The sequence below is a fragment of the Onychostruthus taczanowskii genome, unplaced genomic scaffold, assembly GCF_017590055.1.
Source record: "Onychostruthus taczanowskii isolate IOZ18803 unplaced genomic scaffold, ASM1759005v1 scaffold165, whole genome shotgun sequence".
In the NCBI taxonomy this organism is placed as follows: Eukaryota; Metazoa; Chordata; class Aves; order Passeriformes; family Passeridae; genus Onychostruthus; species Onychostruthus taczanowskii.
Window position 1 is genome coordinate 556,896 of NW_024498851.1, and position 15,972 is coordinate 572,867.

The 15,972-nt window shown below is 44.4% G+C and overlaps 1 protein-coding gene across 2 annotated transcripts in view; it reads right to left on the bottom strand.

Annotated features, from left to right (window-relative positions):
* Positions 1–15,972, bottom strand: part of MYBBP1A (MYB binding protein 1a) — a 55,877-nt gene that overhangs the window by 8,157 nt on the left and 31,748 nt on the right. For both annotated transcript variants that reach the window (XM_041399576.1, XM_041399575.1), the window contains exon 24: positions 5,437–5,550. In XM_041399576.1, the coding sequence (XP_041255510.1) occupies positions 5,437–5,550 (114 nt within the window). The remainder of the gene's footprint in view (positions 1–5,436; positions 5,551–15,972) is intronic.

Below are 15,972 nucleotides of genomic sequence, written 5' to 3' on the forward strand. Positions count from 1 at the left end.
ACACAAGTAATGAAGAAATGCTCCCAAAGAGTGGGAGCCACAAAGCCTCTGCTTGCCCCAGACTGAGAGGAAGAGAAGGCAGGGGACTAAGCAGACCCACGTGCTGAAGGGTGTAAATAAAGACATTTTTGGTGATGTTTATTTTGGCAGTTTATTAGAGGGAGGAGACAAAAAATCCAGAAGCCATCCTCACAGAAGATGTCAACACTTTCCCAAGTTTAATTATCCTGATTTTTTTTCCCAAAGGCCATATGAAAATGCAGCAGGGAAAAACCACACAGGACAGCTGAGAGAACAGAGGACAAGAGTCTCCACAGAGACATCCAGTATTCTGAAAGCTATCAGTTAAATCAGTACTGGCCTCATTTTACAAGCTAAAAGGCTGAGAAAGGGCAATGAATTAAGAATTTATAAAGATGGGCAGATAAAGGTTCAGGCAATCTTCAAGGAAAAAAAATGAAGGATGACTTTTTTAGAGATTTGATGAAGCCACTTTAATAATTTATCTCACTACAAATTAAGACACTGATAATCAAATGTGATGCCCTTCAGAAATTAAGGGCATGTCTGCACTGGAAGGCCAGACAGTGTATCCCTCTCTCCCCTACACATTCTCAGTAGCTCCAGATAGTTATTTTAATTCCCTTGCTGAACAACACCATATTAACAAAACCCTGGAATGCTGTACAACACCGGTCCTCAGGGAGCACACAGGAACTTCCTTGTGATATGGAAAAGAGCTCTGGGGTTATCTGTGCCATCCCTTGCCAGGCCATGTCATTCCCTATCTGTCCTCAGCCATGCCTGCCCAGCCCAAGCCTAAGCAACCACCTAAGTGTAGTGAGGCATCAAATGCATCTCACTGGGTAATGTGAATGATCTGAAAGCCTCCAAACTGGTGACTGGGGGTGCTCTGGTCTTGCCCTGAACCCAGGTACTGGATTCTGTCAGTGCTGTCACAGTGCAGGGGGCCTTGATCCCATCTGGGTTTCAAACAGCCAAGTGGAACCCTGTCTGCTCTGCCCAGTCCTTACGACACTGACAGAACAAGCAAAGGGAAAATCAGCAGTAAAGTTTGTCTCTTCTTATGATGTACTTATTGCAGAAGAAAGATGAAGGAAACTCTCAGGAAATCACTGTGCTCAAGCCAGAGAAAGCAGTTTTAACAACAGTTTTCTGAGGGCTGTTCTATTTTGAAGCTCACAACCATCAAAACATGTATTTTGTGGACTATTCCCACTCCAAAGGAAACCCTCAGGAAATCATTGTGCTCAAGCCAGAGAAAGCATTTTTAACAACAGTTTTCTGAGGGCTGTTCTATTTTGAAGCTCACAACCATCAAAACATGTATTTTGTGGACTATTCCCACTCCCTTTGACTTTCACATCGTAACTGGGAGTTTCAGCATAAGTTACTCAGAAAACACCTCAGTTCAGGAGGGCAAGCTGGTCCCTAGGAAAGGGATGACAAAAAAAGGTAATGAAATTATGTATTCAGCATCTGGAACTTCCTGCCCTGAATCTGTCAGTGAGTTACTGAAAAATTGGTACAGGTCGCTCCAAAGCCAAGACAGCAATTTTGTAACATATAAAAAGAAAACATAAATATATCTAACAAGGGAAGTAAACACCAAAACATGCCAATAGTGACAACTGGGAGAGCTGAAAGATCAAATGGAGAGATGCTGGATAGAGTAAAAAGGAGTGTGTGGGCCCTAGCAGCAAACCCAGAGATCCCTCACTAAAAGGTGAGAGGTTCCTGCATGGAATGGGGAACTGGAACTCTCAGGCTCTGCAGCTACTGCACTGTGCTCCCGAGGGCAGCCTCAGTCAGCAGAGGTCAGGTGGGACAGAGATGACTGTCCAACACACAGGGGTGTTCTGAAGCCAAGTTAATGGATGGCCAGATTGTCCATGCACAAAAAGGGTCTCTGAGATGTCTCAGGAGACCCAAGTTTGATTCTTGGCTCAGCTCCCAGCCAAGGAGTGTCACCTGTAAAACAGGATGAACAGCTCTACCAAACCAAATCCATTATGTCTTGGGTTTCTGCAAAATACTTTCTCCATTACATCAACAACTCACTGCTTTGAACTTCCTTTGTAAAGCACTTTGAGACCAACTGATAAAGAACAAAGCTCTCCATGAGGAAGATGCTTCTGTCAAATGTTCCAGCAACCCAGGTGAGCTCTGTCACTTACAACATGAAGCACCTCTATTTCTTTTTACCATGAACACAACTGAGCCATCCAGATCCCCCCTTAGAACAGACTTGAACAACTGCAGCAAGATTCTGCTTTGTGTAAAGTAACCATATAGGATTTGGGAGGCCAAAAGTGTGCCAGAGGTGTTTTTCTGCTTCCTCCCCTTTGCAGTGCAGGGCTGTGGACAGCACTGTCTGAAAAGGGACCCAGCAGCACCAGCCCAGAGCACCAACAGCAAGCAGGGCTCTCACACAAAGAAGTCAACTCCAAAGTACCTGATGGGACATCAGACCTGCCTCACTGACTAAGGAGAGGGCAAACATGGATCCCTCATGGCTGTGATGTATGTTTTATAAGCATGCTTAAACAATTTGGGAACAAATAAGGTCAAGTTAGCTTATGTAAGCACAAGAGCCACTGCCTTGCAGCAGCTAGAGCTGCTATTTCAGGAATCTGTCTCTTCACTTAATGTTCCTGGCTGTTGATTCTCCCTCATCTGCCTCTTAGCTTTGCCTGCATAATTCAGTGACATCCAAGACTGCACTTGTCTCCATTGCCTCTTCCCCAGTTCCAGCTCACATCACTGCCTAACCCACCCCAGATTTCCCTGCTGAGGATGCTCCTCACCAAGGGATCTCAGCAGGTATGCAGTGCAATCCCTGAGGCAAGACAGGACAAGCAGGCAGACACCAGGAGATAATATCTTGTCCTCTGTGACAGCCTTAAGCCTGCCAGGGCAGCCCTGCACCTGGGGAGCTACAGCCTCCTAGCTGCAAGTGTGACCCAGGACACAGAGTGTGGCACAGCCTTAGGTGACAGTGTCCTCGTGAGCAACAGCACCCCCTGAATTACAAGAGCAGATCAGTTAAAGAGCTGCAAATCTCTCCCTGGGTCAAAGAAAGGTACAAAATTCACAAATATAATTTTTTTCCTCTCAAAACAGCTATATGTGAGGGACAGTGGCAGGAATGGCCAATGACAAATACAGACATTTCAACCAGAGGCAGGGCAATAAATATCATCATTTTCCACAGCATCCCACAGCTTCCAGTCCAGGTTCTCACAGGTCAGCACCCACATCTGCCAGCACCCACTCACTCACTACTCACCTCTAAAACCACAGCTGACCTAGAATGGCCCATGGAAAGAAGTCTCAGAAGAAAAGGGATGAGACTGAGCTGCAGGAGAACTCAGAGCTCTGCAAACATCCTCCCAGTCCTCCAGCTCAGCAGGAGTGTGTGAGGACAGCAGTGGCAGGAAGGGCTGTTGTTTAGTCCAAGCTCTTCCCAAACAAACTCACCCCAAAACTTCAACACTGGGCCTGGAACTTCTGCCCCACCTGCAGCTTCTCTGTGAGCCAAGCACACAGCTTCCACCTGGAGATTCTGGACTAATAAACCCTTCAAGTTACTGCACTGGTGGAATAGTCTCTTTGACAAATACATGCTTTCTACAGAGTCCAAATTTGCTCAGTTCCCAGCCTCTGACTTCTACTACAAGAGATTTTTACCACCTTTAAAAGAGATCAGTGACACTGTGAGTATTGTTCTACTACACCACAGAGCCACTGCATGTTTTTACAGCTCTAAACCAGAGAAGTGAGCATTTCTGCACCACCAAAAAGAAACAGCATTTCTTCTGCAGCTTTAGAAAGTCTTTTAGCACAAGTGCCAGCCTTTGGTTATGAATCAAAACCATTATGTGGAATGTAAAGTCCTTGACCCCTTCTCACTGCAGCAATATTGAATGTGCAGCTGCCCCAGCCACACAGCTGGGTTAAGTACACGGGGGAAGCAGGAGGAAGGCAGGCAAAACCCCCACATGTATGAACACCAACAGCAGTCTGTAAAAATGTTATCTCAGGACTTTTTCAGGCCAAAAAGAGAACCAGCAGCTATATACCACTGCAACTTAACAGTATGGGAGGCCTCCTGCCCACAGGGTAAACCTTGGACAACCCAAACAAACTGACAGTATTTCTCAGGAATTTTTCTTTAAACACACATGACCACAGAAATGAGAGGCACTGAGGAAACTTTAATAGCAAAGCTCATCATAATCTTGGATGGGTTGCAAGTTGCTAAACTCTCCCTAACAAGAACAACATAAAGGCATTGTAAATGTTTGTGGTTTCCCAGTGAATCACTGAGTTCTGCATGCATTCAGCTGCCAGACAGAAACATGGAAATGACCAGGCTGGGAGGAGTGGCATGTTTTATGTAGCTGAGAAACAAAATCATACCTAACTCCACCCATTGGATTCCTGATGTAATCTTTAAACAAAAAGTGTGTCATGAAACTGAGGATCCAGATTATAAACAACATCTTTAAATTCCCTGTTTTAAACTTGCTTAGATTTTGTCCCTCTTTGACAGAAAAAACAGATCTAATTGTTCTGTTTCAATACAGCAAATTATAGAACAGCCTAAATTACCATGTAGCCAGCATCTGAGTAAGTAAGTAATGAAAGCTACCCTCAGAAAGAGGTCATTATTACAGTTACAAAGAAACTCCAAGACTGGAATCTCCCATGTCATCAACTTTAGTCACCACATCACAACATTAATTTGGCTGCTTGGTTCCCCCCACATCAATCCACAAGAATAAAAGTGAATGGCATTTGTTTCTCCAACCTCCTGTCCCACAGATCATCTCCCACATAACAGCTGCACCCCAAGACTGTCCTCAGGTACAAATTGCACTTGTCACTGACTCAGGAGCCCTGCAATTTCTGTCACTGTTTCTTCTGTACAAATGATTTCCCAATGTATTTTAAGGTTTCCCTGATGAGCAATATTAGCAAGGCAGTCTGATCCATCATGTCTGCAAGGCACCAGGAGTCAAAAGTCCAGGCACCTCAGCTCTGCTTTTGTGGCCCTGAATTTCATTCCAATGCAGAATTTGCATGACATATCCTGAAATTAATGTTCACAATACCATTCCATTCTTTTTCATTTTCATTTTTTTTAACACCTTAAATTGATCTGTATGAGTGTATTCCCTAGAATTCAAGCTCTGTCTCTTGGATGTATACACAGCCTCACTGAGCTGCACCAGGAACATCACAGTGGTGTTCCAAGAATTCTGCCAGAGCTGCTGCCATCAGGCACAAGGTCTCTAAGACCACTTAGGCTGAGCCCAGACCCAGACCACAGCTCTGAGACCAAGCACCAGACAAATGAGAGCAGCACCCATGAGGTGTCATCTGTACTTCAAACATGCTGGAATTTGTTACCTGTGTCACTTGGCTGATGCTCCTGGTGATCAATTCCTCCCACTCCTCCTCTGTAACAAAGAGCTTCAGCTCATGAAGTAGCAGAACTCTGTGGAGAAGCAAACAGGCCATGGCCTGAAAGAGAAAGGGGAGAGAAGAACATGAAACTCTCCAGGGGAGGTGTTAGCAGTGAAATTCACCCACAGTGAACAGCCACACACACCATCCAGGGGAGGCCAGCCTACAAAGGCTGCATATCCTCACCAAACAAGTGTCTCACAGACTGATTTGGGCTGCAAGGGACCCTGAAGATCATCTCTGCTCCCCTGCCAGGGACCAGAACAGGGACAGGACACCTGCCACTGTCCCAGGGTGCTCCAAGCCCCATCCAACCTTGCCTTGGACACTTCCAGGGATGGGGAAGCTCTAGCTCATTGTAGAGTCACCCCTCAGGAGATAGGGTGCTGGGTTTTGGTTGAATGCACATGTAGAAAAGAGAAAGTCAAAGGGGAGTGAAGGAATCATTACAGTTCTAGATTTAGGCACAAATACCCAAAACATGCTTGAGCAGCTGCTCCAAGGGCATCACTGCCAGTCTCCCCAAGTTTTCAGGCAGCACCTTTGAGTGACTGTACCCTTTACTGTGCCCTGACCAACGCAATAGCCACAAATAATAAAAAATAAAAGCTGGAGGATAGCAAATGCTTCATTTCAAAGGAATACTAGATGGGAACTGCTGTTCAGAGCAGCACTGGGCCCTGCCCTGGAGTCAAACTTGCTTGTTAAGCCTCTACATTAACACAGCAATGACAAGAATGACCACTAGAAAACCAACAGTAATCTGCAATCTTCTTACATATCATTTTCTATTCCAGAATTCCTATTTTAAGGCTTTCTTAGATACAAGAAAAATGCAGCATTAGTCAAAGGCAAGATAGAGAAATGCACAAAATACAGTAATGAGGATTAGTACAAATAGCTTAGAGGATTTAAGGGGGAAATTTTTGTAGAAGTATGGAGTTAGTCTGGAAATTCTACTCATACAAAGAAAAAAATGTTGCCTCTAGCTGCCATCACACAGACAAAAATCTGAATGCAGTTACAAATATCAAAAATCAGAAGGATTTACAAGAGCTAATCTCATCCAAAGAAAGGAACAGCTGCTGTTCTTTAACCACATATCACAGAAAACAAATGAGCAAAGTTTGTAAAGCTCCTTACAAAAGACATCATTGAGATTAAAAGTCTGAGACCTCAAGGATAAAAGCAACCTGGTGACACCAGCCTGGCCTCCAGGGACCTCTTGGGTCAAACAGAAGCAACCTGAAAAACATGGAGCAGGAGGCAAAAAACTTCTATTGGGTTTCTAGGGAAAACTCCTCCTGGGTTTTTAGGGTTTCAAATTCTAGGGAGCTATTTACTGAATAGAGAAGGAATCCCTGAGAATTCCTGAGAGCAGGATGACCAGCCAGAACTGTAGGCAGTCAACCAGAACATGTCACAAGCTCAAGGAGGTCTGTGTTTCCTACACAACACACTCCAGGCTCCTGGGACAGATGGACACTGGAGCACAGGTTGCTCCCTGGTGAATATCAGCACTTGTATCTGTTTCACAACAGATAATGTCACAAATTGAGCTTACCTCCAGTTTGCACCAGTATGGCCAGTGAAGAGAATTATCCAAATAGGAAGAGCTTTCATTACACACAGAAATTCTGTTCTTCACTGGAAAGTGAAAATGCAGCAGGGAACCACTGAGGCCATGTCAGAAGATTTATGCTCTTTCAATGACAGAGAACACCCTAACACCATCTTCAAGGCAGGCAGGCTTACATATTCCTTGTAATTATGGGAGGCTGTGTCTTACAGAACAAATTATGGCATGTGTCTACCAAATGTAGTGGAAAGTCACTTCAGTGCAATTAAAAAGAGAATGTGACCCTTGGAGTAGATGAAAGACTGTAACTCATTCTGAAAGGCCCAGGCAGGGTCACAAACCCCCAGGCACCAGCTCTTCTCTGACAATTACAAACACATTTATACTGCAAGTGGGTGTGAAGCAGAGAGCAGGGCTGTGTGAAGGTGTCCTGGGATATCTCAGGAATACAGGTTAACTCCTGAGGCAGCAGTGCCAAGGGGCAGCAGCACTGCAAGCTAATGTGGAAAAGAACTGGAAGGAAATGAAAGCTGCCCAATGGAATGGGAGCCCTGGAGACCTGAGGCTCATCCAGTGCACTGAGAACAGGCCCTGGATGGGACCTGCTCCTCACAAGCACTGAGCTTCTAAAGTATTTTAAAAGAAAAGGGGAAAAAACCCAACGCAAACACTGAGCATTCCCTTCTGTGTGACATAAATGAGGAAGTCAGAACACCCAGCATCTGAGGATCCTGGCTGGTGCTAGCACTCTTTAGTAATTCTGTCACACTCAGAGCTTTCACACCTCCAGCCTGTGTACTGGATTCCAGTAAAGTGAAAATATGTTTTGAGTTTCACATAATTAAAACACTGCTATTGCTCTACTCAACATTATTCTTTTTCCTGATTGTTTTTTAAAGCAATGATAATTTAGTACTAAGTACAAACAACTTTTTTCATTCGAAACAACAAAAATAAAATATTTACTCGTTGGTTGAAATAAAATTTGGCTTAAGAACATCTCAGTCAGAGGGTAAACATGACACTAGTAATTACAGGGTCGTCAGTACCATGGTATGCTGTAGTTTAAGGTTATCATACTCATCCCAGAGTCAATGACTTGTCTGTTCCTAGAGCTGTTACTAACATACAGCCTGTTCTTTCACAGCTGACAGCAGTGACTGACAGCAGTGGACTCAGCCAAAAACATCAGGGGCAGAACCAAAACTAAAATCAAGTTCTTCAATCCTGCTCCAAGGATAAACCCAATAAGGAAAAATAACAACTTCTCAATCCTCCTGCTGATGCCATCCCACCTCAGCAGATTCAAACCAAACCAGGAGGGGTACCAAGTTTTCTTTAGAAGGAGATGCAAACATCACATGTCAGTCAGAGCATCCATAAGCACACAAAGAAGGATCCTGAATGTCATCAGAAGATTGTTTTCTCTGGGTACATTTGCCTGTTAAGCAATCCAGCAACCAGGAGCACAAAGCTGCCACACCTCCTTGGAAAGCAACAGGCCTCAGCAATGGCTTTTCAGCCACAATTCATCTGTCAGGGCTGAGAAACACCAAACCACTGGCTGGAAGGGCTCCCTGTAGAATTTGCAAAAAGGATTTTGAACACTCAAAGAGCAATCACTTTCATGACCTTCAGGAGCTTCACCAGGCAAAGAAAGCTTTGCTTTATCACCTAATATAAAGGGAGCTAAGAGTATGAGTGCTTTTCAAAAGTAAGGAGAGACCCAAAGTCAGTCAGATCTTCAGGAGCCATCTCCTTGAGGTGGCAGAGAAACAGCTCTGCTGTTGCATTTCATTTTCCTTATTTTATCTTCTGAAATACATGGACACAAAGCAGCTGAAAGCCAACATGTTAGAGGTGTGACATCCATGCACATGGGAGTGAATTTATCACCCCACACCTGCCTTAGAGGGCTGCTCAGAGATGCCACAAGCCCCTTTCTTGCTCATCTCAACACGTCCCACTTTTTCGGAATGCAAACACTCAATGTTTTTAATGAAAATAGCCTAAAAAAGAAAATGAGACTGCTCAGGGGATTTTTGAAGCCATCTCCTGGAATGAGGATCCATCCCCAGCTGCTTCTGGAAACACATCACTGGAGCACCACCAAAGAGTGGCAGCAATACTAGAATACAGAAAGATCTTTTCAGAAATGAAGAATAGTCACAAAATTTACCTATGTTCAGTTCTGTGATGCAGAGGTTTCACTGAGACTTTTGAAATACAAAACCACACACAGAGCACCTTAGGAAGAGCCAAGCCACCCCAGCTAGTTCAGATCTTTTGCATCAATACTTTCAACCCTTGTAATTTCTCACAGCTCATCATTTACATTTAATATATCCATTATGTGTCTTTTACACATGACCAGCTGCATGTTTCACCATCAAATCACAGATCAGCAGCAATTTGAAGTTTGGAGATTACTTCCACAAAATCCAGCACAGAGCTGGAGCTCAACCACTTGACAACCCAGTTGTCTTTCTCCCTCCTGCCCTCCCCAGCAACACTGGTATTTTAGAATGTCTTACAAGCATTTGGCAATTTTGGAGGCTGACAGAACAATACTGTCCCCAGGAATATCACAGAAGATTCTCTCTGCATTTTCTCAGTGCCAAATCAAGCCTGCTGTGTTCCTGACAGAGTGTTCTATGAGAGAGCCAAGCATGATCAACACTTCACAAATGGACAAAAACAGCAGAAGACTCAGGAGTCCCAGCTACCAAACTCCAGTCCAGCTCAGGAAAGAGGACTGCCACCCTCCCATATGCACATTCTCTGACATGAGATGTGTGAGAATAGTTACAAGCAGATGACAGCCAGATTCCCAGCTCAGGAAAGAGGACTGCCATGCCCCCCATAGGCACAGTCTCTGACATGAGATGTGTGAGAATAGTTATAAGCAGATGACAGCCAGATTAGAGCTTTTTCTAGAGGGGGCTGTATGATGCAGTGCATCCTGTGCACTAGAAGCCACCCAGCTGCCTAATCAAAACACTTTCTCCTTAATGTCAGTCTTTAAAAAGACCATAAAATAGTAAAAATAGTAAAAAAAACAAATACAAGAGAAGTCTATTCAGGCAGGCACAGTAGATACACTTACAGACTCCCACATATATCTATCAGACATACAACTAAATAAGAGAGAAAGGCTCATTATCAGTCCACGTGGGAGCAGAGAACAAACAATAACTAAGGGCAGTGCTGACCCTAAGGTCTTCTGTGCCTTTGTTCACTTCTCTCTTATCTACAAAAATTACAAAAATACCACTCTGCAAATGGCTGTGATTTCTTCCTGAAACAGGCAATGTGCCCACTGCAGTAACCAAGATCTGCTGGTAATTCCCAGGTGTGCTCACCCACCTCAGCCAGACACTGAGAAGGAGTGTGAGTGGAGTTTGCTTACAACCCAACTTTATCCTGCACAGGGAAGGACAACACATCTGGCCTAACCATTAAATATGCTAAATATGGATTAAACCCCTACCAAAGCCACTGTTCTCTTACTGAAAGCAGGTACCTAGCACAAGCAGGTCACAAGTTGCTCTCCCCAGTCACCAGCCAGGTGAGATCAAGATGTTTTCAATCACTGTGCTTGTGAAAGAGAAAAAGAACAAAACAAATAAGCCTTTGCAATACTGCAGAGATTCTGTTTGCAATCCCGAAGAGATGAAGGCATGACCTAAATTCAGAGTTGTTTTTCCAAAGAAAAGCACTCTGTTAATATAAGAACATTTGTTTCTGATGCAAAAAGACACACTTTTCAGTCCCAGGTGGTTTAGGATACTGGCTGAAGGTGGCTTTGCAAGCAAGTGAAAAAACCTGCCACCAGGCACACTCCTGAGAGAAAAGACACTGAAATCAGCAGCCACCACTGCCACCATCAGAAGAGCAGGAGCCTTAAGATGTGCCTGCACTGTGACACACCAAACCCCCACTGTGAGTTTTCACACAGCTGCTCTGCTGGGTGATCCCAAAGCAGTTTGCAGGCTACAGCTGAGTAACCCTCCCAAATTCCCTGACAGCAATTCCACATTTCAGGAAGGTGGCTGCAAGTTCACCTGGCTTGCCTCAAGCACATGGCAGGACAGAAACTCTCATTAAATCTGACCCAGGAGAGTATTAGAGCTTACCACATCTCCTTACACTTTGTAAGGAGAGGGGAGTTTAAATGCTAACCAAAGATATGAAGATGGATTTTCCTCATCTTTTTGCGTCTTGTTTTTGCAGCATGAACAAAGTTCATCCACATGAAACTTGTCACCAGTGTGGCAAGAGCATCTCATTCCCTTTATGTTAAATGCATATATATATATATATATATATATGAAGAAAACTGTATAAGGAAAATGACAGGTTGTTCCAACTCAAATACATTTTCAGAAGTGAAGAAGCAGCAGGATTTTTAGTAGTATCAACATTCCTCTAGTCTTGGAAGTCCAGGAGACAAAAATACACAGGTGGTATCACACCAGAGAGGCCACTGGTATTCCAGAGCACTGATGTCTCCCTGGTGGCACAGAGCCTGCCCTGCCAGCACATCTGACTCAGTGCCAGCACACAGCACAAAACAGCAGCTCTCAGTGTGTAATCCCCAGCATTAAGACTATTCTACAGCAACAGGGATACGGCAAAAAATAATTGCACTTCTAGAAATTCTCTCCTCCCAAGCCCTCTGAGACTGCAATCTCATGAATCACATGCTGCATTTGTGACAAATGCTGGATAAAAGAACAGAGGCCAAGACTATGAGAAATTCTAAATGAGTTTTCTTTGAATTTCAGTAAATAATTAAACTATGAAAAAAATTCCTCAGCTATCTGTAATTTATTACATGTTTAAAATAAACCAACCAACCCACTCCAAACTCCAAAAGCTCCACCTTACAGTGGTGTTGGTTACAGGAGAACAACCTGTCATTTTTTACCACAGAGCAGGAGATCCAGAGCAGCACAGCAAAAGCCTCTTCTAATTACTCTGACATCTTTTTTAAAAAGAAAACAAAGAGCATCCAAAGCCATGAAGCAAATGCTAATATACCCCCATTTCTGCTCATACAGTCAAACTATTTTAATTTTACCTTCACATTGCATGTGGAATGGAGGCAAAGGCTCCAATGAAGCAGTCTTAAGTTTCAAGGTTTCTTATTTCTCAGCCATGTTGATTCATCCATTTGAGTATTTCTCAGCCCAGGAGCTCCCAGTCTCTTTGATACTGGTTTGGGAGCTGAGTCTAAAGCAGAAACTCAGCCTTGGAGATTATTCAAAAGGACAAATTCTGAGAGGGATGGGACAGTGAACCCCAACAATGGATCTGTTCCACACAGCAAGTTCCCACTCCCAGCAGGCTGCTCAGAGGCAATGGCTGAGTGTATCATGTGTGCTGTGTATCCCATACAATCATGGAATGCTTTGGCCTGCATGGGACACCTTAGAGCCCATCCTGTTCCACCCCTGCCATGGGCTTCCACTGTCCCAGGTGGCTCCAAGCCCCACCCAGCCTGACCTTGAGCACTTCCAGAGAAGTGCTGCCAGCTGCCCTGGGCACCCTGTGCCAGGGCCTCAGCACCCTCAAAGGGAAGAGTTCCTTCCCAATATCCCATCCAGCCCTGCCCTCTGGCAGTGGGAAGCCCTTCCCCCTTGTCCTGTCCCTCCATCCCTTGTCCCAGGTCCCTCTCCAGCTCTCCTGGAGCCACTTTAGGCACTGGAAGGTGTCCCTGGAGCCTTCTCCTCTCCAGGTGAACACCCCCACTCTTCTGGCCTGGCTCCAGAGCAGAGGGGTTCCAGCCCTTGGAGCATCTCCATGGCCTCCTTGGGGGAAGACAAAAAGAGTGACAGAAGAAGATTCCTTCCAAATTTAAGGACAAACAAGAAATTTTGTTTCAAGATCCTTAACACGTATCCTCACCGAACAAGCATCAAACAACCACTATTTACTTAAAACATACAAAACTTATTTGAATGCTTTAGATATAAAAAGTGAAAGCCAGAGGTGCTCAAGAAACATTTGCCAAATCACTTTTTGTCAATCCCCAAGATGTCACTGCAGTATCTCTCACACAGCATGGGCACACAGTTGTGATTCATACACATTTCAAATCCAACAGGGAAGGAGGATAAGACAAAGCCCTGGCTGTGGCTTAAGAAAACTATTTTTGGTAACAAAAGCTATTTTTTCCCATTTACCACCACTGAAACAAGGCACATACAAATAGCAGAGCCAAGACTGACATTTAGTAGCTGTGTAAAAGGTTTCGGTGTGGAAAGTGCTCACACCTTCTGGGATTGTTAGGAGAATGTGGCTGTCATGTTCAGCTGTGCAGAACTGCCCATGCAAGGACACCTGAGCAACAACACAACTATTTATTGGTTTAAAAATGACACATCAATTTTTACCCCAAATTTACCCTGTTATCCCTCTGATTAAGGGACCCAAGAGGAGCCTTCCCTGCACCCTGTTCCTGCCTGGCACAAGGACATTGCAGTCACTAGACAGGCTCCTGGTGCCTGAAAGCAGTGTCACACTCCCCACAAAGACCATGGAAACACCTCCTGTATGATCACCTGGCTTTGGAGCTGAATTCAGTAATTCCTGCCACCACCCAGTGTCCTCAGACCAAGGAAATGGCTTTTTCAAGGCACTCCCTCAGCCAGCCCTGACAAGGTGTGATGTTGCTGTCCAAGGTCAGCAGAAGATGAGCAGGACACAGATGACAATTTCCAGGTCTGTCCTTCTGCCTCCAGAAGCAGAGATCATAGAAGAATGCAAAAGTAAAAACTTATCAGAAACCCCAGCCATCATCCACCACCCCCTGCTCCCACACCTTCACAGTGCTCCCAAAATCATGCTCTGGGCCAAAAAGCAGGTTCCTCCCTCAGATTGGCCTTGTCAAAAAAAAAAAAAAAAAAAAAAAAAAAAAAAAAAAAAAAAAAAAAAAAATTTTTTTCCCCCAAAAAAAAAAAAAAAAAGATTTATGAGCTCAGAAATAAAATTCTCTGTGCTAAAAAGTGATGAAAACAAATTATATTTTACAGCTTAAATTAAGTTCCTGCCACAAATGGATGAGAAAAATTTTGCAAGGCTGGTTAATTACAACATGCAAAGCATTTAAGTGACACCTAGATCACATTTTACAACCTTGGACAAGAAAGGCAATTTCAGTGCACTCCTACCAAACATCCTAGGTCATCAAGCTCTTGCAATCTTCAGTGGTTTGGAACCAGCCACCCTGCACTGCAGCCCAGCTTCAGGCATCTTTACCTGTTCTTCCTTCCCAGAAAAATGCAGATTTCCACAGATCTAGTAGGAACCTTAAAACCACTCACAACAGCTTACATATAATTAGTACATTGAAAATAATTGCCATACAAGACATGTTTTGCTTATTTGACCATCGCCATCACACACATGACCTGTTTAGGCCTTCTTGAGTAGAAAAATGATGAATGAACTCTGTGGGTTTAACTTTTATTCCCAAACCTCTCCCTCTCTCTGGCTGGTTTAAGCATGCAGAACAGCAGTTTGCAAACAAAAGGGGTTGTGTGTCCTCCTGGGCCTGTTAGAACATACATCCAAACAATAATTCCCAGTGCAGGTCAACTTCCAGTCACTATCAACAATGGAAAAAATGGAAGAGCAATGACCTGCTCACCACCTGCTGAACTGGATCCCTCATTCCCATGAGACAGGCTCAAGACAAAGACTCAGGGATGGCAAAAGTGCCTCCAAGTACAGGAAAACCACAGGATGTGGAGCTAGATCAGACTTTGGTCCCTACTTTGGATACTCTACTTTTGGGTTTTAGGTTATGCTACCTTTCCTCTGAAAAACAACAGAGCTTCCTGGAAGCAGAGACAAAACTGGCTGCGAAGGAATCTCCATCTTCCCACCCCTCCTGCTAACTCCCCTCTCCTCTCTGTTTTTATTATCCTTCATAAACCTTTCCACCTGTGGCTCAGATGTCCTGCTCTGGGCAGTAGCAAGGAGAAGTTGAGCAAACTGTTGATTCCACCATCATTCCCAGGGCTCTGAAGAGCAGCAGTTGATTGATCAGATGTGCTGCTCGCTTCATTCCGCTGTGACTGAGCGCTTGCCAGACAACACAAAGTTTATCCCATAAGTTACACTGGCACATCCTCCTCCTCCTCCACAACCTGAAAATGGCTATAGCATGACAAGCACTTTAACCACTGCTGCTCAGTCTGGCTCAAAATGTGGATTGAGCTCCAGCCCACACAAACCACCTTCATATAACGCAGCTGCACCTGCACGAGTTGTGTCAGCCCAGACCCTACAGGTAAAGACACTCATTGATTTCACTGACACAGTCACAACAGATGGGTTTTAAATGTACTTGAGACAGCAGAAATCCCAGGACTGGCAGTCCTGGCAGATTATATATTCAGCCTGCAGACCATATATACAGCATTCACCCGCACAGGTTTCTTCATGCCCTAAACCATCATTACTTTGTTTAACCAGGGACTCTGCAAATCACATTCTCTTCACTGCTGCCAAGGAATGGACTTTTTCCATGCTTGCTTCTCCTACAAACAATGCTCTGGAGGATGTTCTTGCCAGAGGAAAAGCCTCAACTTGCACTTGACTAACCAGAGGGGCCATTTGGGAGAGCGTGCCCATCGCAGCAGGACATCTGTGCCCAGTACAAGAGTGCACAGGCACAGCTGCTTCCTTCAGCACTGCTCTGTTGGCAGCTAGGAGAGGCAAAAAAATAATTAAAAGAAAAATTAAATCTTCCTCCTATGGTCACCACAGTCTAACAAGATGTAGTGATACAGATAAGAAGTTGCTGTATTTTAAAGAGAGTAGAGAGGAGCCCATACCCACAGAGAGATCTGACAGGGCAGTTTTTCAGAGGGTAGCTGCATGATAAATAC